This window comes from Perognathus longimembris, chromosome 17, assembly GCF_023159225.1.
Source record: "Perognathus longimembris pacificus isolate PPM17 chromosome 17, ASM2315922v1, whole genome shotgun sequence".
In the NCBI taxonomy this organism is placed as follows: domain Eukaryota; kingdom Metazoa; phylum Chordata; class Mammalia; order Rodentia; family Heteromyidae; genus Perognathus; species Perognathus longimembris.
In genome coordinates this window covers 29,382,873-29,405,768 of record NC_063177.1, presented here as the reverse complement: position 1 = coordinate 29,405,768, position 22,896 = coordinate 29,382,873, and the positions used below count along the sequence as shown (strand labels likewise).

Genomic DNA, 22,896 nt, shown 5'->3' with positions numbered 1-22,896 from the left:
AGTCTCCAGTCCCTGCATCTAGGACAGGATTTTACTTTAGTGTTTCTGGGAATTCCTGATACTTTTACAGGGTATCAGAGTGTTCCTGTCCACACACTAGGAGGCTTTTCCTCTGTGATGGAATAGTAAGAGTGGTGGACCGGAATTAACTCCCTTCTCATCTGCCAGATTTCTGCAAAATGAGAAGAGGAATGAATACAAAGTTTCCTCCCACTCCAGGACCTTACAAGTGCAGTCTCCCTGCAAGGTGACACAACAGAAAGCACAAGGGTGCACTCCTCTATTTATGAGGGTGTACCACCTCAATTTACAAGGCCAGAGCACCTTCTACCCAGAAGGGATAAACAGAGGATGCATGCTTCCCAGTTCTGAGCCCTGTCTGTTGCCCTCATTGCTACAGCAGAAAGTCCTCACAGAAGCTCTGGAGGAAATCCTCGGCATTCTTCTCTAAGCCCAGCTGTTACCCAAAGATGAGTTGGCTTTAGATAAGGCTTTTGTTTCAGATCAATGAAGCTGCTCTTGAACATCTTCAAAAGCAGGGAAGCCTCACCAAAGAACTTTTCCACCTACCTACTAGGACAGGGAAGGCCTCCCTGCAAAGGTTTCTCTTCCAAGCAACTGGGAGTTCTTTGGGGAGAGGACATAGATCACACATCTGTCAGGAATACTAAGTACTCCAAGCCCTAGAATTCCAGCATGAGGCCTGAGATGTGTTAAATTCCAAAATACTCACATAGAAAGGTCTGAAGTCTCTAACTTTCCCAGTGGTGACCTCTTTTTGCAGTGGAAGCCTGACCACAAGAAGCTCTCATCTTGAGAAAGCCCAGAGCTGGACTTGTGTCACAAGAGGCCAAATTTCTCACATGAATGGACATGTTCACGGAGGATATCCATCAAGGAACAAGAGAAGGTTCCAGCAATCCATTCACTCCTGACCCTCAATGGATCGCATGAAACACTGTAAAGAAAATAGCTTCTCATGGTCACCCTCTTCTGCTTACTCTTTCCCTGATTCTTAGAGGTCTTTCTGACCTCTAGCCTGGTCAATAGGGGCACTTAGAATTGGTTCCAAAGAGAAAGACATCAGAAGGGACCAGGACAGGAGACAGTCTCCAGACTCACAAGAAGGTCTGCAGCCTGTGGCCAGGGATATGCAGAAATGGTGCTGTTCCCCTGGTCTATAATAACACCTTTTGGACCATACAAGGTCACCCTAGCAAGTGACCTAGTATGGTTCCTGCAGTGGCCAGAGACAGCATGTCTGCATGACAACAGTCTTCCAGGATCCAGTATGGCTGGCTGCTTGACTGTGGTAGCCACAGGGCACATACCTCAACCAGTCCAATATCTACAATGCAGGGGACAGGGACGCTGTGGTTGGAGACAGCTGTTAAGGCAAGGCACTCTGGTAAGAGCAAAACACCTCACTGCTGTTACCCAGGTCAGCGTCCCACCTGCTCCATAGCCTAAACCATGGGAAAGGAAGAAAGATGTCCAGCAAGGCTCTTCAGTAGCAGTCAAAGTGTCTTCAGTGAGATGCTGAGAAGAGGAAGCCATTTCCATCCAAATGAGACCTGAGTCACACTGACCGTCACCTAATCACAAAGCCAACACAGGCTGATTCAGACCATAATCTGAAGCTTTAACTAGAAAGATTCCAAGGGGAGGGTTGATACAGAAATTCAAGGGAGGAAGGAAGTTTAGGGATAGTCTGGAAACAACCTGGGCTCAATCACTAGCACCATAAAGGTAATCTATATATTGAAATAAAATTACCTTGGAATTTTAAAATTTTTATATGTTTTGTTGGTCATGGGGCCCGAACTCAGGGCCTGGGTACTGACCCTGAGCTTTCTGGCTCAAGGCTAGCACTCTACCATTTTGAGACATAGCTCCACTTCCAGTTTGCTGGTGGTTAATTGGAGATGTGTCTCATGGATGTTCCTGCCATGACTGGCTTTGAACCATTATCCTTAGATCTCAGCCTCCTGAGTAGTTAGGTTTTACAAGAGTGAGCCGCCAGCAGCCAGATCCGTATTTTTATTTTATATTTCTTGGTATGCACTTGTGCCAGTACTGGAGCTTGAACTCAAGGCCTGGGCACTGTCCCTTCACTTTTTTACTCTACCACTTGAGTTACAGCACCACTTCTGGCTTTTTATTTTTGGTGACTCATTGGAGGTAAGAGACCCATGGACTTCAAAACTTTGATTCTCAGATTTCAGCCTTCTGAGTAGCTAGGATTGCAGGCATGAGCCACAGGCACTAGATTTTTTTTTCATCTAAAGAGTAATCAAAGGGCTGGGAATATGTCCTACTGGCAAGAGTGCTTGCCTCGTATACATGAGGCTGGGTTCGACTCCTCAACACCACATATACAGAAAATGGCCAGAAGTGGCGCTGTGGCTCAAGTGGCAGAGTGCTATCCTTGAGCAAAAAGAAGCTAGGGACAGTGCTCAGGCCCTGAGTTCACGGCCTAGGACTGGCCAAAAAAAAAAAAAGAGTAATCAAAACACCAAGATCTAAAAGCTATCCTAGAGAATAAAAGCCTGTTCATCCATCACCTGAGAAAGAATGTGGCTGCAGATTCTGTACAAGAGAAAGGGGCATTAATGACTTTATTACCCAAAGCTCTGCTCAGATGCCCAGCTGCCTGGAGATTTTCCAGAAAAGTGGGAAGAGGTTATCCTGCCACAGTGGTCACCAGGAGGTAGGCAGACAATCACCCTACCCTTTTCCCAGTAAATCCCTCCCCTTTTGCCCCAGCTCCCCACGTTCCTCAACCTCCCCCCATCCTTCTAAACACTGGGGACCCAGAAAAGCTCTCCAAGGAGAATCTCACTGCAACCCCCTTTCTAGTCACAGTTGCCCCCCAGGCAGTGAACCTAAGTGTCCATGGCCTGCCTTAGGGCCTGTCTACTTGGAGGAGCAGATAGAGAGTGATGTGCCTGCAGAGAACACCCAGAAGGCGGGATACAGAGCTTCTGTGATGTCCACCTTGAATTTGTACAACAGGTAGACCTTGTCGGGAACAGCAAAGAAAAGGACAAAGCCGTGGTCACAGTTGAGAAGCACACCCACCCTTGTGGCTTTGGTAGAGGGCAGTGTTTTCTCCACATTATTGTGCCAGGCGGAGATCTTGTTGTTGAACCACTCTACACACCAGGACTTGCTGTTGCGGCCGAGCCGGCTCTCGGGGCCCTGCCGATCCATGCTGCCATAGCAGATGCCTACCCCACAGAAGTTGTTCCTTCCCAGTTCCACCTCCCAGTAGTGAATCCCTTTCTTGTAGCAGTGCAGGCCCAGCACCTGAGAGCAGTAGGTGAACCTCTGAGGATGTGGCCGGTAGTTCTGAGGCACATCAGCCACTGACGCGGTGGTATAGTTCTCTGTCAATGCCACCTTGTTGTGGGCAGTGTTGTAGTCCAGGATAATTCTAACAGAATCTGAGAAAGCATCACCCCAAGGAACTGATTACAAGGGGCCCAAAGTACTGTTACTTTTAGGCTTTTCTCTTATTGCTTTCTATATATTTGTCCATCCACCCACCCACCCAGAAATCCATCCATCCACCCACTCACCCAGCCATCCATTCATTCACCCTGCCACCCATCTATCTATCATTCCATTTACCCCATCATCCATCCATTCACCCACCCACCCAGCCATCCATTCTTCCATCCAGAGCCAGGCTACTCACACTCCTGCAGCTCGGGTTTGGACTTGGTTAAGAAGATGGTTAGCACCTTGTCTTTAACAGACGCGGAACCGGGCTGTGCAGTGCTAGCTTTGGCTGTAGTTGTGAGAGGACACAGAAAGTATTATTCAGGACAAACTCACAGTGAACACACAACCACCCTAGCCCACAAGACCTCACCATCTGAGACAGTTGGTTTCGAATCCACTGACTGTCCAGGAGCTCCAAAGGTAGGTAGTTTGACAGTTGGGGGAGGGGTACAGCCAGGGGCTAGAGTGAAAAGGAGAAACACGAGTGATGTGACAGAGGGATGGAAATGGCCTCTCTTCCCTTCCAAGCTCCTTCCAAAAGCTACTTCCATAAACACACACAGAAAGGGATACTGGGGTTAGTCCAGATAAAGCTATGGCTCTCTCATTATTTCATGCACATAGAAGCTCAGGCCGGCCTGCCTGGACAGAACCCAGTCCTAAGACAAAGACAAGACAGCTGCCAGCTGTTAGTTCTAGGATCAGACAAGTCTCAAGAACAAAAAGATGCATAAATACACAACTTACAAGTTTTCTTGGACTTCTTTTCTTCTGAAAAAGAAAGTTTTCAGGATTATGATATTTTTAAGGGCACCATGAGACTTTTAAATGACTGTAATCATATTCATTTCAATGAACTTCACTCATGCAAATAAAGCTTAGGATGGGAGTTGGTGGTGTGGCTCCACTGGTAGAGCAATAGCCAATAAGCAAAAGTGTCATGTGCCAAGTTCAAGTCATTTGTCTCAGACCAAAAAAAAAAAAAAAAAAAAAAAAGCTAGGATTCTTTCACTCAAAAAATAGAAGGGAGCTTTCCGTAACTTGTTGGCCAGGTACATGTTTTTGAAAAAATTAAAAAAAAAAAATAGAAGGGAGGGCTGGGAATACGGCCTAGTGTAAGAGAGCTTGCCTCATACACATGAAGCCCTGGGTTTGATTCCCCAGCACCACATATATATATAAAAAATGGCCAGAAGTGGTGCTGTGGCTCCAGTGGTAGAGTGCTAGGCCTTGAGCAAATGGAAGCCAGGGATAGTACTCAGGCCCTAAGTTCAGGGTCCAGGACTGGCAAATAAATAAATAAATACCCTATTACTATCAAAATAAAATATAATAATTAAAATGTATCATTATAGGGAAGTATTTAAATAAAAAAAATAGAAGGGAACAACAGACAATAATTATCAACAGTGACAGGAAGCCTCCATGGTGGTAGGGAGCACAAGAGTAGATAATAAGAAGAAGCAGGAAGGAATGTTCTAGGGTAACTGAGAGTCTTCACGTTGACTTGAGTAATTGTAACACAGATATCCTTTGCCAAAACCTATCCAACTATATACATTTAAGAAGGAAACAAAATAGTTTTTACAACATACCCAAAGGGAATCCTACCTGCTCAGGATCTGGATGACACAGTCTGAAGCCAGGCAGGGTAGAAAAAAGCTCTCTAGACTCTATATCCAAAATATACGAGTAAAATGCAAGGCTGGAGGCATGGCTCTAGTGTTAGACTACCGGCCTAGCAAGCACAGGTCTTGAGCTCAAACTCCATCACTGCTGGGGTGGGGCAGGGGTATCTATAGATAGATAGATAGATATTTAGATATCTCCCTAGAGTGAGCTGGGAAGAATGACACACACTTGTAACCACAGAACTCAGGTGATTGAGGCAGAAGGATTTCAAGTCTAAGGCCAATCTGGGCTCCATAAACAGTCGGGCGCTGGTGACACACACCTGTAATCCTACCTACTCTGAGGATCAAGGCTCAAAACTAGCACAAGCAGGAAAATCTGTGAGACTCTTCTCTCCAGTTAACTACCACAAAGCCAGAAGTGGAACTGTGGCTTAAGTGTTAGAATGTCATGTCAGCCAGCCTTGAGTGAAAAAGCTAAGGGATAGCATCCAGCCCCTGAGTTCAAGCCCCAGTACTGGCAGAAAACAAAACAACTAAAAAAGAGTTAACAGAGAGTCTGGAGTATAGGTCCATGGAACTGAGTTGGACTAAAACACTGTATCCATGTGTGGTCCCCCAACAGCAGCTGCCATGTTACCTAGGGACCCCTAAGAAAAGCACAATCACCAGACACAGAGGGTAAGAAGTCTGGGAAGCAGGGCTAGGCCAGAGGTGGTCTGTGGTGGGGGTGGAGAGACTTTGAGTCACAACTCAATCAAGCATTCAGGTGGGACGGAGGCTTAGCAACCTCTGCCATCTCACCCATCTGCCACCTCACCCATCATGCAGTGGGGGCTCTTAGCCCTGTGCCTTCAGGGTGTGTCATAGATAAGCTCTGCTTCTGCTGGTGGAATTGACTTCCACTTGGCCCCATGTAGCATAGTACCACTTCTTACAGTTCACCAGCACTCTCCTCACCGCTGCCCACTTCTAGGGGTTCAGCACCTGGTACCCAGGCGCCTTCCTGCTCATTGCTCCTCTTGGGAGTTTCCTGTATGGTGACCAATCTGCCCTACCTCACCTCTTCCCTGACCCCAGCTGGTTTATTTGGGTCCACTTTCAACACAGAGGAATCTGACTCATTCCCAAGTTTAACTAACATGGCACTAATGATTTTCTAGGGTGTCACTCTGCAAAACAAGTGAGTTTCTTCCCCCCCCCCCCATGTTGAGTGGTATTGGGGACCTGAAGCAGCAGGAAGGAAACCTCCTGGGGAAGAAGATTCCAAAAGGATCCAGACTAACAGTCCTCTCCCCTTTCATACAAGTGCCCTTCACCATGTTGTGGCTTCTCCTGGCTTCTCTTCTCCAGCTATCCCCAGCACCTAAGCCCTTGATCTAGTCCATACAGGGGCTGCTATCCAACAGCTGTCTGCCGAAGACGATCCAAAAAAGCAACAGAGAAAAGCCAACCCATACTCTCTCCCTACAACTATCCACTGACTTTCCATACTGACATGGGGAAGCAATCACGGTTACCCCATGGTGGATCTATAGCTTGGAAAGTACTCTCACAACCAGTGTTCATAGGAAACTAAACACACACACACACGCATATATGCATGCACACATGCACACACATATCACCACCACAATCATCATCATCCTGTAGTCTCAATATCATTACTGCTAAAATGTGGACAGTTGGGGAAAATGAGGACCATTTTTCTCCTTTTTTGTTTTGCCAGCCCTGGGGCTTAAACTCATAGCCTGGGCACTGTCCTTGAGCTTCTTTTGCTCAAAGCTAGCTCTCTACCACTTGAGCCACAGCACTGCTTTCAGCCTTTTCTGTTTCTGTGCTACTGAGGAATCAAACCCAGGGCCTCAACATGCTAGGCAAGCACTCTACCACTAGGCCACATTCCCAGCCCGAGGATCATTTTTCAACCCAACTCAAGATCATGCCCATCAAGGGAAAACATTGCTATTTCCAGGGCAGCAGGGTGGGGGTAGGGTGGTGGAGAAATGTATGAAAACGTCACTCCTTTTATGGATAAGCCAATAAGCTGCGCATGGGTGGTATTAATTTTTCCTATAGTGGGGATTAGGAAAAAACTGGCTCTGTTGGGGGAGGAGGAGAAGGCAATAATGAATCAAGGTGGGGAAAATCAGAAGAGACACCATTATAGGTCAGACAGGCTGCTGACACCCGAGAGAGGCAAGGTTTGCTAAGAAACATGGCCTCCTTTCATGGGGACCATGGCACATCCCCTCCAGACCAGGACTCCCAGATGGCCCTCTCAGTGTGGTGGACAAGTAACCCTTTCTGCCCCCATGGAACTCCTGTGCTACTCTGCAGGAGTACACTAGACTTCTCCAGAGAGATCCAGGTCCCTGTGGTGAGGGGAGGGGCACGATGCCCTCTGACCCCTGTGAGGTCTCAAAGTGATGCCAGTCACGACCATGACCATGCCCTGGGGCTGTAGCTGTTTGGCTACTTACGAGGGTTCTTCTTCATGGGGCGTGAGGGTTTGCTTGTAGGCTCTGTGCCACAGTCTCCTGAGTCACCTGTGATACAAAACAGCCCACTGTATGTGGCTCTTCTCCACCAACCAAGAAAGCCAGCTTTGCCGTGAGGGGTAAAATGTTTTCACTGACAGTCATTTCCACAGATTGACCTTCAGATCATTTGCAAGAGATAGAAACAAAGGTTAAGAGAACAAGCTCTCTTCATGTAAATGGGAGCTGGGTATACTGGCTCTCACCTGTAATCTCAGCAAGTCAGGAAGCTGTGATCTAAGAATCATGACCAGAATGGTCAAGAAAATCAGGCGAGTTTTTTGTTTTTTTTTTGGTCAGTCATGGGGCTTAAACTCTGGGCCTGAGTGCTATCCCTGAGCTATTTTGCTCAAAACTAGTGCTCTACCACTTTAAGCCACAGCTCCACTTCCAGTTTTCTGGCCTCAACAGACTTTTTTACCTGCTCAGGTGAGAATCTTATCTCCAATCAACCAGCAAAACTTCTGAAGTGGCCAAGTGCCAGTGGTTCATGACCGTAACCCTAGCTACTTAGAAGGCTGAGATCTAAGGATCACAGCTCAAAGCCAGGCAGGCAGGAAAGCCTATAAGACTCATCTCCAATTAATTAACCACAAAAAAAAAAAAAAAAAAAAAAAACTGGAAATGGAGCTACAGCTCGAGGACAATGATAGCTTTGATTTTTAAAAGGCTCAGGGACAGCCCCCAGGTCTTGAGTTCAAGCCCCAGGCCTGAAACACAAAGAGAAAATCTTAAAGTAGAGGGGTGGCTCAAGTGGCAGAGCACCAGCCTTGAGCAAGAAAGCCAAATGAGACTGTGAGGCCCTGAGTTCAAGTACCAACACACACACACACACACACACACACACACACACACACACACACACACACACACACACACACACACACACCATTTTGGATAGCATCTTAATAGGATGCAGTGAAGACCCTTCTGCTGGGGTGGCTAGCCCCAATGTTCTGCTGACCCCCTCCTCCAGCCTAATGCAATGAGAAGATCCACGCATGTTTCAGGGGTCTTCCAGTAACAGCGTGGGGTTGCAGTTACCTGAGCTGGATGGCTCCTCGGGCTTCTCCTGGAGCTGTCTAAGGGTCCGCTTCAGCTCGTTCTTGAGCTCCAGGGTGCTCTGGTAGACCCTCTTCATGAGCTCATGATCCATCTCCACTTTGGGGATATAGACTGGCTTTGATGAGACGCCTTGCAGTTTTGCTGCTTTCTGAAACAAGCCCAGGACGACAGGCAGCTGGAGGGAAGCCAGGCTTGGTCTTGGTCCTCACCACCCTGTGCCCACCGGTGCTACGTTTAACCATCCTGTTTATAAACCACAGGACCAAAGCTGCCAGCAGTTAAAGTGCCACTGGGCTCCCCGTGGCCTATGCAAGAGGAAGATGGGTAAAGAGGAGGGACAGGCTAAGACAAGTGCCTCGGAAAGACCTATACCTGAGCTGGGGCGCGGACACACATGACCTGGAGTGCCAATAGGGGTGTCATGATGGGGCTCGAGGGCAGTCAGGACCCTGTTGCTGGCTCTGAAAGTAAGATTCCATCCACTGGGCAGGGGCCAATATGGTATCCCCATCAGTGCCTGCTGTATCTGGGGAGTGTGCTGTGCTCAGCACAAAGCACAACCAGTGGCTTGCTGGCAAGACATAAGCCTGCCAGCAAATGTCAGGTGTGGGCACCAAGGACCTTGAAGGCCATGCTAAGGAGCATGAGGACAGAAATGGCAGGGGTGGCACTTCCAGGGGCCATGTGGGAGAAGGATAGGAGGAGAACATAGAGGCCTCTATAGTTTGAGCACCAGCCTTGAGTGAAAAACAAACAAACAAACTACTCAAGCGCTTGAGACCCTGAGTTCAAGCCCTAGAAGCAGCATACAGTAAATTTTTTTTTTTTTTTAAAGCAAGATGAGGGGCTGGGAATATGGCCTAGTGGCAAAAGTGCTTGCCTTGTATACATGAGGCCCTAGATTCAATTCCCCAGCACCACATATAAAGAAAATGGCCAGAAATGGTGCTGTGGCTCAAGTGGCAGAGTGCTAGCCTTGAGCAAAAAGGAAGTCACAGACAGTGCTCAGGCCCTGAGTCCAAGGCCCAGGACTGGCCAAAAAAAAAAGCAAGATGAGCTGGAAGCATGGCTCAAGTGGCAATGTTTGGTACATGCCCTGAGTTGGAACCAAGAGCCAGTGGTTCACTCCTGTTACCCAGCTACTCAGGAAGCTGAGATCTGAGGATCATAATTCAAAGCCAGTCTAAGAAAGAAAATCCGTGAGACTCTTATTTCCAATTAACCACCAAAAATCCAAAAGTGAAACTATAGCAAAAGTGGTAAAGCAGAAAAGCTCAACCAGAGACCGTGCCCAGGCCCTGAGTTCAAGCACAAGGACAGGCACATACACACACAAAAAAAATTATGATGCTGGGCAGAAAGAACCTTGCTGTGCCCTCATCAAGGCCCACCTCCAGAAACTCATACTCGTCCCCCTTGGCCAGGCTCTGCTCGATGTCCGCCTTCAGGTTCTGGATCTCGCTCCTCTTCTTGAGCAGGATCTGATAAATGCTCTCGTATTTGGTGCTGACTCTCATCTCCTCCTCCTTTATCTTGCGTGTGGAGCTGGCCTCTGAGGCGTCGATGAGCGCCTTCATTTCCAGGAATTCTTGTCTCAGCTGCTCCACCTTCCTGTTGGCAGCCTCCTAGGAAGGGCGAGGTGGGAGGGCTCTGTCAGAAAGGCGGAAGTGCTGTGGTTGCTGCCCCGTGGGTGTGTGCAGTGGGAGCCCGTGGTGAGAGTGTGCCTGCTTCATTTGGCAATGCCTAGTCCATGTGGAAGTGTGCAGGTTTCCACACCCCATGACCCAACAACTGGAATCCTAGAACATTTGTGTGTGCCCCAGGGACACACACAAGAATGGACACAAGCAGCATTGTTTGAAACAGCAAAACCAAGACAGGCATAATGCTTTACTACTGCAGTTGTAGCTCATCATGACGCTGGGACACGAGGATCATTTAGGCCCAGGAGTTTGGAAGCTAGACTGGACAATATAGTGTACCACCTCAGGAAAAAAAAAAATACTCCCAAACTCTCATGAGGAATATTAAATAGTCATAAAATTTAATAAGTGAAAATGATGCCTGGATAAATCTCCATGGAGAAAAGCAACTTGTAGAAACCATGTAGAATGAAGCACTTTAAAGCTTAGAAACAAAGTAGTGTTTACTGCTAAGGAATGCATATATGCAAATATAAACAAATGTCTAGCCCTGGTGGCTCACACCTCTAATCCTAGCTAGAAAGAGACTGAGATCTGAGGATTGAGTTTCAAAGCCAGCCCAGGCAGAAAAGTCTGTGAGACACTATCTCCAATTAACCAACAATGCAGGACTGGAGGCATGGCTCAAGTGGTAGAGCCATGAGCAAGAAGCTGAGTGGGAGTTTGAGGCCCTGAATTCAAACTTTGATAATACACACACACACACACACACACACACACACACACACACACACACACACACACACACACACACACCTGGGAATTCATTAACTTACTTAAGGTAGTAGTTACTTCTGGCAGAGGGAAAGGGAGAGATGGTAATGAGAGGAAAAGAGGAGGGGCTACACCAAGGGTATGCTTAGTTCAGGGTCTTCCTCTCTCCCTTGGCATTTATCTCAAGGCTAGCACTCCACCACTTTAGCCACAGCCCCTGAGTTCAAGCCCTAGTATCAGTACCAAAAAAAAAATCCCTTATTTATCAGCGACTGGCCTACAATTCCTCCTTCCAGTGTTCTTTCCTACTGCTATGGGTCAAGCTGGCTCACCAAAGATAGGCCACATTCCAGAGCCAGAGAGCATGACCTTGGCATCTGCTAATGTAAATAACTAAGGGTCTGGACACCCCTGGATGACCCGTGTGGGGTGGGTCCTAAGTCCAGTGACCTGGGTCCTTATTAGAGGGAAGAGAAGGCACAGAGGGAGAAGGGGGAGCCACGGGGAGACCAGGCAAAGTGGAGCAGTGCAGACACAAGGCTAAGTTGTGGGACAGGAAAGGCAGGAAAGGGCTCTCCATAAGGACTTTAGAGGGGAGTGAGGCCCCACTAACACCTTGATGTTGGGCTTTTGGCCTCCACAACTGTGAATTTTATTTTCTTCCATGCCCAGCCCATTGTCAATTCATTACTGCAGCCATAGGAAATAACTCCACTTCCTTTATAGAAACAGGCATGGCTCTAGCGGTATGTACTTTGGTTTCCTGTTTTTCTCCCACTTCATATATTATAATGACTTTCCTATGTTCCTACCTCTTCTTTTCCTCAGTACTGAGGTTTGAACCCAGGGCATGCTTGGCAGGTGTCCTACCACTTGAGCCACGCCCCCAGCCCTTTTGGTCTTGTATTTCGTTTTTATTTTTATCTATAGCCTCAGTAACTTTGCATAGACTGGCCTCAAACTCTCATCTTTCTATCTCTGCCTCCCTTAGTAGCTGGGATGACAGATGTGTGCTACCATACAGGCTCTAGGTTACTACATTTTAGTTTTAGTTTTTAACGAGGGAGTTGTTTGGGGTTTGGGATGTTATGGAGGGGAGTGAAGTCTGAACTGGAGACCACATTCAAATCACTTGAATTACGTACTCAGGCTTTGTAGTTTTCAACTTGGGTTTATGAAGACTCTCACTTGGGCACATCACTCATTGCACGCTTTGCCAGGATGACATTTGATTCAGACACTGTGAGTGCACTTGGCTGTCTTGCACTCAGAGGCCAAAGGGAAACCCCAGGACTAGCCTGGGGTAGGGAATGGGGTACTCACCCGCACACCCTGCTGCTTGGCTCTCACGTCCTCCAGCGCTTTCGATGCCCCGTTGATGTGACTGTACATGATGGTTAGTTTATGCCTCAGTTTGTTCTGCAGAGGAAACAAACCAGGGTAAGATAACCCTCTTCAGCCAGCCCCCCTCCATCAGGAGTCACACTTTACACTGTCTGGAACTTCTTTGTCTCTGTCACTCTGTCTCTGTCTCTCTCCACAGTAGTGGTGCTTGAACTTAGGGCTACGGTGCTCTTTTTTGCTCAAGGATGGCACTCTACCACTTGAGGCACAGCCCCATTTCTAGCTTTTTGGTGGTTAACTGGGGATAAGAGTCTCTAAAATGTGTCTGTATGAGCTGGCTTCAAACCAGGATCCTCAGATCTCAGCCCCCTGAGTAGCGAGGGTTATAATCACGAACCACCAACGCGTGGCTTCCTAGAGCTTCTTAGCATGGCTTCCTAGAGCTTCTTAAAGCCTGTCATATGGGCTTCTTCCCTGCATCTCTTAAGGGACACAGGGCAGAAAAGACATTAGAACTTGGAGACAGAGAAAGTTCCAAGTCTCAGTTCTCAACTACTGGCTCCCATCTCAATTTCTTTGCCATGAATTAGATAGGACTGTTCCTAACTGCAGGGCTCTAAGGAGAACCAACAGAAACTGGGTGAGTGTTCAGTACCCTGCTTGGGTCTTTGTAAGGTCAGACAAAATGCCAGCTTCTATAATTGGAGATTTCTTCACTAGGGCACACTCAACAGCTGATGAAATCAAGCCAAAGGCAGCAGCAAGTGGCCAGACCTGCACAGCCGTAGAAGCAGCGACAGCTGCTTCCGCACTGGCCATCATTCCAACAGGCCTACAACAAAATCTACCAGTGCAAACACTCCAGAAAGCAGGCAGAATATGGAAGAAAACCTGAACAATGTTTAAAAAACAAACAAACTAACTGGGGGCTGGGGATATGGCCTAGTGGCAAGAGTGCTTGCTTCGTATACATGAGGCCCTAGGTTCAATTCCCCAGCACCACATATACAGAAAATGGCCAGAAGTGGCGCTGTGGCTCAAGTGGCAGAGTGCTAGCCTTGAACAAGAAGAAGCCAGGGACAGTGCTCAGGCCCTGAGTCCAAGGCCCAGGACTGGCCAAAAAAAAAAAAAAAAAACTGGGCTGGGAACATGGCCTAGTGGCAAGAGTGCTTGACTCATATACGTGAATCCCTGGGTTTAATTCCCCAGCACCACATATACAGAAAACGGCCACAAGTGGCGCTGTGGCTCAAGTGGCAGAGTGCTAGCCTTGAGCAAAAAGAAGCCAGGGACAGTGCTCAGGCCCTGAGTTCAAGGCCCAGGACTGGCAAAAAATAAACAAACAAACAAAAAAAAAACCAACTGCTGAGCACCAGTGACTCATACCTGCGATCCTGGCTACTCAGGTGGCTGGGATCTGAGGACTGCAGTTCAAAGGTAGCCCAGGCATAAATGTCCATGAGACTCCCATCTCCAGTTAACCAGCAAGAGCTGTGGCTCTCAAGTAGAAGAGTATCGGTTTTGGGAGAGGAGACAAACACATCAAAAAGACACCAAAAAAAAAAAAAAAAAAAAAAAAAGCCAGCAAAGCAGAGGAACCACCCTGAGCTGAGATTCTGGAGAAGAGGACCCAGAGAGAAAAACAAGCCTGATAGCTGGGACTGTCCTCCCCAGGGGCCCTGCCTATCCCAGGAGGAAGTTGCAAGAAACTCTGCTCACCTCAGGAAGGCAGAGGGACAAAACCCACAGTCCAAACTGCACCTCAACACCCCAGGGCTGTCAATAAGGATGAGCTAGCCATAGGGCTGCAGCCCAGATGCAAATCCCTTCAATTGCTAAAATTGAGCTACGCTACTCCAGAATTCTTTGCCTCCTAACCATGCCCCAAAACAAAGGCATGAGTAAAGACATGTGCATGAAGAAAGACAAGAGCTTCATGTTATTCCTATGTGTTTTTACATCAATACCCGAGACTCTTTTGTACCTGCTTAAATGAAACACTGGGGCACAGAGAAGGAAAGGAACAGCCACCAAATCACTGCCACCATCATCCTAACTGCCATGATGTTATATGTAAGTGGATGTATTGGTCCCACATGCAACAAATACTAACTTTTCCAAGTAGGAACAAGACTGTGTCAGCCAGGCAACAGCGGCTCATGACAGTGGCGCATGCCTGTAATTCTAGCTACATCAGGAGGCTGAGATCTGAGGATCACAATTAAAGCCAGCCTGAGCAGACAAATCCAAGAGACTCTTATCTGCAAATTAACCACCCAGAAGCCAGAAGTGGAAGTGTGGCTCAAGTGTTAGAGCGTCAGTCTTGAGCAAAAGAGCCAAGTAAGCATGAGAGACCCTAAGTTCTAGATCCAATACATCTCCCCACCCTCCAAGAACAAGACTATGGAGTAGAAACGACCCAACCTTTAGAGACAATGACACTGAGGCACAGAACAATTAAGTCACCTGTCTAAGATCACCTTGCTATTAACTGGCCCAGCTATGGTTCTGGTATTAAAATTGTAAACATGGCCGTGTGCTGGTGGCTCATACCTGTAATCCTAACTACTCAGGAGGCTGAGTGAGATCTGAGGATCATGGTTCAAAACCAGTCCAGGCAGGAAAGTCTGTGAGACTCTTATCTCTAATTAACCACCAGAAAACCAGAAGTGGAGCTGTGGTTCCAAGAGTTGTTAGCCTTGAGCAAAAGAGCTCAGGAGGGCTGAGAATATGGCTTAGTGGAGTGCTTGCCTAGCGTGCATGAAGCCCTGGGTTCGATTCCTCAGTACCACATAAACAGAAAAGGCCAGAAATGGCATTGTAGCTCAAGTTTTAAGAGTGCTAGCCCTGAGCCAAAATAAGCCAGGGGCAGTGCTCAGGCCCTGAGTATAAGCCGTGGGACGGACAAAGAAAAAAGAAAAAGAAAAGACAGAAACTCAGGGCTGAGCCCACTCTTGAATCAGTAACAATCTCATTTGTCAAGGTTGCAAGCAGGCATCAAGGCCACATAAACTCAACCAGAAAGTCCAAGACTCTAACCAAGTTCCAGACTCCACCTCTGGGACTCTGTCCTTTCGTGGGGCCTCTACCAGTGGCTCACTCAGATCCTCTGGGGCCAAAGGCCAAACAAAGGCAGATTTGGCCTGGGAGAACCAGAAGACACACAGGAAAGCCACCGGGCCTGGCTTCCATGAGCTGCTCTTAGCACTGCACCTGGAACCCTACTTTTTTTTTTTTTTTTTTGCCAGTCCAGGGCCTTGGACTCAGGGCCTGAGCACTGTCCCTGGCTTCTGTTTTGCTCAAGGCTAGCACTCTGCCACTTGAGCCACAGCGCCACTTCTGGCCATTTTCTATATATGTGGTGCTGGGGAATTGAACCCAGGGCTTCATGTATTAGAGGCAAGCACTCTACCACTGGGCCATATCCCCAGCCCCGAACCCTACATTTTGAAACACTTTATCTACCATTAATTAAATGACAGTGTACTCTTCATGGGCAGGGGCCCATACAACTCCAGACCAAAAAGAAGCAGACTAGGGGCCTGAATAGCCACAAAGACCCCCCCCTAAATCAAGAGCAAACAATTTTTGAAAATGAGTTAGGACTGTCATAGGCCAAGGACTTGGATGCTCCATGTAGGAGGCCACAGTCCCGAGTCTGCCCCCACACTATCAGCAGAGACACCCATGCCTGGGGGCTCTGCCCAGCCAGCAGAGGACTGGCACCGGAAGTTGCATGAGCAGCAAGCCAGGCTGGAAGGAGACCCATGGGGGCTGTCTTGGCGAGGGAATCTTGCTACAAGAATTAAAAAGCTGGGGGCTGGGAATGTGGCTTAGCGGTAGAGTGCTTGCCTAGCATGCATGAAGCCCTGGGTTTGATTCCTCGGCACCACATAGATAGAAAAAGCCAGAAGTGATTCCATGGCTCAAGTGGTAGAGTCCTTGCCTTAAGCAAAAAGAAACCAGAGACATTGCTCAGGCCCAGGCCCTGAGTTCAAGCCCCAGGACTGGCAAAAAAAAAAAAAAAAAAAAAAAGAATTAAAAAGCTAAGCATGTAGCCTTGAGCACAAAAGCTCAGGGACAGCACAGCAAGCACCTAGGACCTGAGCGCAAGCCCCAGGACAGGTACCAAAGGAAAAGCTTCTGCCTCTGTGGAGAAGAGCCTCTAAAAGTGCTTCTCTTTGGGAACCAGGCTGCCAGGCCTGAGGACCAGAAAGGGAGCATCCACACTAAATGTATTTTTACAGACTGCCTCATCTCTCCCTCCTAATCACCTTCTGAGTTCACTTTTTACCATTTCCCAGCTGAGAAGGCAAGTCGGGAATCAAACCCAGATCTAGGACCAACTAGGGTGGGAGTCCAATAAGCAGCCATACCCTTTTGCCAACAGATCCTAAGCAGCACTTCCCACAAGGCTTATCTCCCCAGAGCCCTCCAACCACCCAGGGAAAAAGGGGTAAGGGGGGGGGGGGGGGAGAGAAGGCTCCTATTAATTCCACTTGGCAGAAGTTGACGCTCAGAGATCTGCAGTGACTTATCCCAAGCCACAGTGCTTTACTGGAGAAAAAGATGGTTCTTGGCCCCCAAAACCAGGCAGATTTCTTTCCTGGAAGAGGTGAAGCGTGAGGGATCTGTGCCACAAGGGTCAACTTGAAGGACATGTCTTGAGGTCTGGCTGCTGAGAAAAAGTCCTAAGAAGCCCAGCTCAAATCCAGAGAGATGACAAGGCCAGGCGAGGACTGTGGCCGAGGCAGGGCAAAGCAAGGCCTGTGTCCTGGTCCTGGCACCTCTGCCAACCTCACCCACATGGTCTAGGCTTGTGTCTCCAGGACAGAGTGCCGTGAAACCAGACCCTGCCTTGGAGTTTACATTGAGAGAAAAGCTGGTCACATCCTCTCAGCCTCTGCTTTGATGAGTCCACAAAGGGCAATGATGATCCCCAAAACCACTAAGAACATCGCACACCTCAGAGTCTTAGAACGCCATCTTGTCCCTCCTCCTCCTCCTGCCTTTATTGATGAGGGTCCAGGGGCCAAATCCCTGCTCAAAGTCACACTCAAGGACAAAGGCCACTATGGTGCAATATTGTGTGAGCCTGTGGGTCACATCCGGGGATGGCTGGGGCTCTGCTCACCCTCCCTGCCCCACTACACCCCTCCATGCCCCGAGGCCTCAGAGATCATCCAGTGCTCAGGGCTCTGGAGATCTGAACTAGAGTCTGTTCTATGGGGAGACCAGAAACAAAATGTGAGTCAAAAACAGTTCCTAACCACACCACTTACCACGTTCCCTGTGCTGAGTTCACTTCTCCACTTCAGTTGTCTGAGACGGGGGAAATGAAATGAATCTCACACACAGCGGTGAGGGTTGGCTGGGCTGTAACCGGGGAACAGAGGTGACCTCTGGCGTTCCTATTTGATCTTCAAAACTGAACATCTTCAGATAAGCAGGGGCTTGGGGGGAGGGGGGAGTCATAACCCTGCCTGTGTGTCTTCAGTTGTCTCCTCTGTAAAATGGGTGTGTGGGGAGGGGTGCAGCCCAGGTGACTGCCTGGGTCTATCTCAGGCTCCCGAGGTACCCTCCCTCCCCCATGGCCGTTCAACAACACCCTATCGGCCCAAGTTGCCCTGAGCGTGCGCGCGCACACACACTTGCACCACCACTAGCCCTGCCCTACCTCCAGGTCTGCACTGGCCTGGCTCAGGGGAGCCGGAGAGCAGGTCTTGTGCTCCACTATGCAGATGTGACAGATACACTCGCCGTGCTCGGGGCAAAAGAACTCCCGCAGCCGGTTGTGCTGGGGACATTTGCGTCGCAGGAGGTCTCGCACCGGCAGCTGCAGGGGGTGGTCCTGGAAGGCGGGGCTGTCGAGGTGCGGGCGCAGGTGCTCCTGGCAGAAGGAGGCCATGCACACGAGGCAGGTTTTCACGGCCGCCTCCTTCAGGCAGTGGTCGCAGGCCACCTGGCCGGCGGGGCTGGGCGGCGGGGCGCGCACGGGCGGCGTCCAGTCGGCGGGGGCGGCGGGGGCGCGGCCCTGCTCGACCTGCAGGAACTGCTCCACCACGAAGCACAGCACAGTGTTCTTCTGCAGCTGCGGGCGCGCCGCGTAGACGGCGCGGCACTGCGGGCAGCGGAATGGCGCGCCCAGCACCGACCACGTCTCATCCAGGCACGAGCGGCAGAAGTTGTGGCCGCACGGGGTGGTGACCGGCTCCCTGAAGGGCTCCAAGCAGATGGAGCACGACAGCTCTTCGGCCAGCGGGAACAGCTCGGCCATGGCGCTTCCCCCGGGGAGGGCGACGACTGGACGGGACGGACGGGAACTCGATCCGCCGGAGCGCGCGAGCCTCCGACCGTCGCGGGCCTCCGAGGAAACGAAACTGAGCTCGGGTAGGGGCGGCGCCCGGGGTGGTGGTGGGGGGGGGTGTTCAGGAAGTCACGTGGAAGGCCGGGGGCGGGCGCCGGGTGGGATGGGGCAGGGCCAGCGCTGGGGGGCGGGGCCAGCGCTGGGGTCCCCTCTGGGAGCCCCAGATCGTGGCCCTCGGGGCGGGGCGCTGGAAGGGAGCTCTGGGGTTCCCAGCGTCCTCACGCCCCCCCCTCCAGGTGCTGTTTGGGGGTGCACTGAGGCTGGAAGTGGGGCGTGCCCAGAGTGTGGGGTCAGATCCTAGGTCTGTGTGATTTCCTCGCAAAATTGTACTCCGAGCAATGGGGGAACCCCCACTCTCCAACCCACCCAAGCATGGCTGGTCTTACTTCTAGGAAAACAAACAAAACCAAACAACTGTAGGTGTGTGGATGGGTGGTACACCCTGTCACCCCAGCTTTGGGAGGCTAAGGATGGTGGATGAAGAGTTCTAGCCATCTATGGGGCTACTTGGGGTGTTCCAGGCCACCCTGGACTAGGTGAGGGAGATGCCATTTGAAAAAGCCAAAACCTAAATTAACAAAAAGATAAAACGCTGTTGACTGCTAAGTGACACGGCCTTTTCTTTCTTTTTCTTTCTTTCTCTTCCCTCATTTCTCAAAGACCACAGCTCAAGTCACACATTCAGATTTACATTTGGTGATTTCATCCACTCCACTTCTGCTTTCTAAAAAAGATTCCCAGCAGGGTGTCAGTGGCTCACACCCATAATCCTAGCTACTCATGAGGCTGAGATCTGAGGACTGCTGTTCAAAGCCAGCCCAACCACCAGAAAGTCAGAGACACTCCCCTCTACAATAAACCAGCCAAGGGCTGGGAATATGGCCTAGTTGTAAAGTGCTCCCCTCGTATACATGAAGCCCTGGGTTCGGCTCCTCAGCACCACAGTGGCACTGCGGCTCAAGTGATAGAGTGCTAGCCTTGAGCAAAAAGAAGCCAGGGACAGTGCTCAGGCCCTGAGTTCAAGCCCCAGGACTGGCAAAAAAAAAAAGGGGGGGCTGGGGATATGGCCTAGTGGCAAGAGCGCTTGCCTCGTATACTTGAAGCCCTGGGTTCGATTCCCCAGCACCACATATACAGAAAATGGCCAGAAGTGGCGCTGTGACTCAAGTGGCAGAGTGCTAGCCTTGAGCAAAAAGAAGCCAGGGACAGTGCCAAGGCCCAGGACTGGCAAAAAATAAATAAATAAAAAGAATACAGTAAACCAGCCAAAAGTCACGAGTTGTAGGTTATGGAAAAATGGAGAAGGGAAAAGGAACAGCTCAACTCCATCCTCAACAGGCAAGAACTGTTTATTGAGGAACAGCCAGGGGCACAGACCTTCCCATGAGATTGGAAACTGGACTTTGAGGTGGGCTTATATAGGGCTTAACAAGGAAGTAGAAAACAGAAAATGGGTAGGCCCACAGTGGAATGCTCCCCCTGGGGTGAGGGGCTATTGTCTCCTGGGGACCAGCCCAGATAGGAATAACCTGCCTGCAGACAGGCATGTGATCAAGCCTATTGTTTTGCTTGACCTTGTGAACTAAGCAGGATTCAATCCTTTAGGAGGTATGACTCAAGTGGTAGTGTGCTAACATTAAGTGAAAAAAGTGATAGCACCCAGCAAGCTCTGAGTTCAAACACCAGTAAACTCTAGAACACACACACACACACACACACACACACACACACACACACACACACACACTTTTAAACCCTGCAAGATGTCATGGTATCATTTTACAGATGAAGAATACCAATTTCACGAAGCCAGGCATTCTAACTGCTGGTTCCCTTCATTCCTGTCCTATAGGCTCCGATCCACCAAGAAGCCTTCACCTCCATTTTGAAGAGGATCAACAGAGTAGAAAACTGAGACTTGTGAGTACTATCTCATTTAATTCCCACACTAGCTCTGAGGTAGTTCAAACTTCTCAGATGAGAAATCAAGGTTTACAGGAACTAAATAACTTGTTAAACCAATGGACATTGGCAACCAGTCTATCAGATTCCGGAGGCCAAATATTTTCTACTACCAAATACTGCCTCCCAAGGGAGGAGTAGAGCTGTCTCCAGGAAATAAACATAAAATCCACCTCTCAACTAATTAGCATGGGTGTGGTAGTGTGGGTGACCAAGCCAGAATGTGGAATTCTCTTTCCAGGACAAGAAAAGATAATTTAGCAGGTTGCTGATGGCTCATTCCTATACTCTTAGATACTCAGGAAGCTGAGATCTGAGAATCACAGTTTGAAGTCAGCCCCAGGCAGATTCATTTGTGAGACTTTTTTTCCTTTTCCCTTTTTCTCTTCCTTCTTCCCTTTCTTCTTCTTCTCCTTTTCTTTCTTCTTTTTGGCCAGTCCTGAGGCTTGAACTCAGGGCCTGGGCACTGTCCCTGAGCTTCTTTTTGCTCAAGGCTAGCACTCTACCACTTGAGCCACAGCGCCACTTCCGGCTTTTTCTGTTTATGTGGTGTTGAGGAATCGAACCCAGGGCTTCATGCCTGCAAAGGGAGCACTCTACCACTAAACCACATTCTTAGCCTTTTCTTTTTCATGGAGCTTGAATTCAAAACTAGGGTGCTCTCCCTTAGCTTTGTCCTGCAAGGGGTACAGGTTCCTCATTTGCAAAGCTGGAAGACCAGTAATGCACTGGGCACAGCCGCTGTGTGGAAACCAGTCCAAGCACATGCAAAGTGCACTGATGGAGTAGGACACCATATGTGTTAGGACATCATATGTGTTGACTCCTTTTATTTCCCCATTTCCAGTACTGGGGCTTGAACTCAGAGCCTCTCTTACTAAGCTTTTTTTTTTCCCACCAGAGGTTGGTGTTCTATCACTTGAGCCATACCTCCACTTCTTACTTTTTTTTCCTGGTCGTTAACTGAACAGTCTCACAGCCTTTTCCTGCCCTGACTAGCTTCGAACCTCAATCCTCAGATCTCAGCCTCCCAAGTAGCTAGGATGACAGGTGTGAGGCACCAGCACCCAGCCAAATGGGCACAGGAGGGCTAGGCCTGTCCCTGGCCTGGCAGGTGTGTGTGTTTATCATCAGTAACTGCAGGAACAATATGAAGTCACATGGGACCCAGTGAGTCACAGGAAAGCACTGTTTCCTCCAGCAGATGACTAGCAGTCCTAACCAGATTCTCACTGTGTTATCTGGAGGTTGGCAAAACTTGGTGGTGTCATAACACTCATTTATCTACAAACATAATTTGCTTATTATTTCCACCAAAGGTATCCTCTAACATTTAAGGTCAGATTAAGGGTGTGGTTCTAACATCCACCCTCCAATCCACAACCTTTTATAAGCATTGGGTCTATGTTCTCATTTTAAAGATGGCCAGAGTCTGAGTAAATGGCTCAGAGGCAGAGTGGCTTAGTATTGACAAGCCACTGAGTTCAATCCTCAGGTCCCTTCCTTCCTCCCTTCCCACCTCCCCGGGTCAAAGTAAAGCCAGAGACGTCTAAATGAACTAAGATCATACAGGTGGCTAAGCTAGAGGTGGGGAAGGACTGAGGATCAAGATTTCTCCACTTGGCTCTAACAAAATTATTTTTCCAAAAATACTATGATCATGTTAATGGAAGTACTCGTTAACAGAATAATTTTCTAAACAGCGATGAACATGGCTGACAATGTGGCTTAGTGGTAGAATGCTCATCTAACATGCATGAAGCCCTGGGTTCAATTCCTCAGTACCACATGAACAGAAAAAGCCGGAAGTGGTAGAGTGCTAACCTGGAGCAAAAAGAATCTCAGAGACAGTGCCAAGGCCCTGAGTTCAAGCCCCAAGACTGGAAAAAAAAAAAAGGAAGAAAGAAAGAAAGAAAGAAAGAAAGAAAGAAAGAAAGAAAGAACATGATTTTTTCCTTTTTTTCTTTTTCAGTGCTGAGGCTGGAACCAGGGCCTTGCACATGCTAAGAAAAGACTCTAGCACTAAGACACATCCTCAGTCCAATTTTTCTTCTTTATTTGTG

General features: G+C 48.9%; 1 protein-coding gene across 1 annotated transcript; it reads right to left on the bottom strand.

Annotated features, from left to right (window-relative positions):
* Positions 1–2,499: 2,499 nt before the first annotated feature.
* Trim25 (tripartite motif containing 25) lies at positions 2,500–18,850 on the bottom strand. The gene is made up of 9 exons (XM_048365842.1): positions 18,182–18,850; positions 12,484–12,579; positions 10,135–10,368; positions 8,723–8,891; positions 7,622–7,687; positions 4,255–4,278; positions 3,878–3,967; positions 3,701–3,793; positions 2,500–3,446 (listed from the first exon to the last, which is right to left on the bottom strand). The coding sequence occupies exons 1-9, from the start codon at positions 18,779–18,781 to the stop codon at positions 2,917–2,919; spliced, it is 1,902 nt and encodes a 633-aa protein (XP_048221799.1). The 5' UTR covers positions 18,782–18,850; the 3' UTR covers positions 2,500–2,916.
* Between the last annotated feature and the right edge of the window lie 4,046 nt (positions 18,851–22,896).

Excerpts from the sequence above, each read along its gene's own strand:
- Trim25 (XM_048365842.1), bottom strand. The coding sequence starts at position 18,781 with ATGGCCGAGCTGTTCCCGCTGGCCGAAGAGCTGTCGTGCTCCATCTGC. Across the intron at positions 3,968-4,254 it reads AAAGAAGTCCAAGAAAACTT|CCCCTGGCTGTACCCCTCCC; the intron begins GTAAGTTGTGTA and ends TTTTCACTCTAG. Across the intron at positions 3,447-3,700 it reads CAAACCCGAGCTGCAGGAGT|ATTCTGTTAGAATTATCCTG; the intron begins GTGAGTAGCCTG and ends ATGCTTTCTCAG.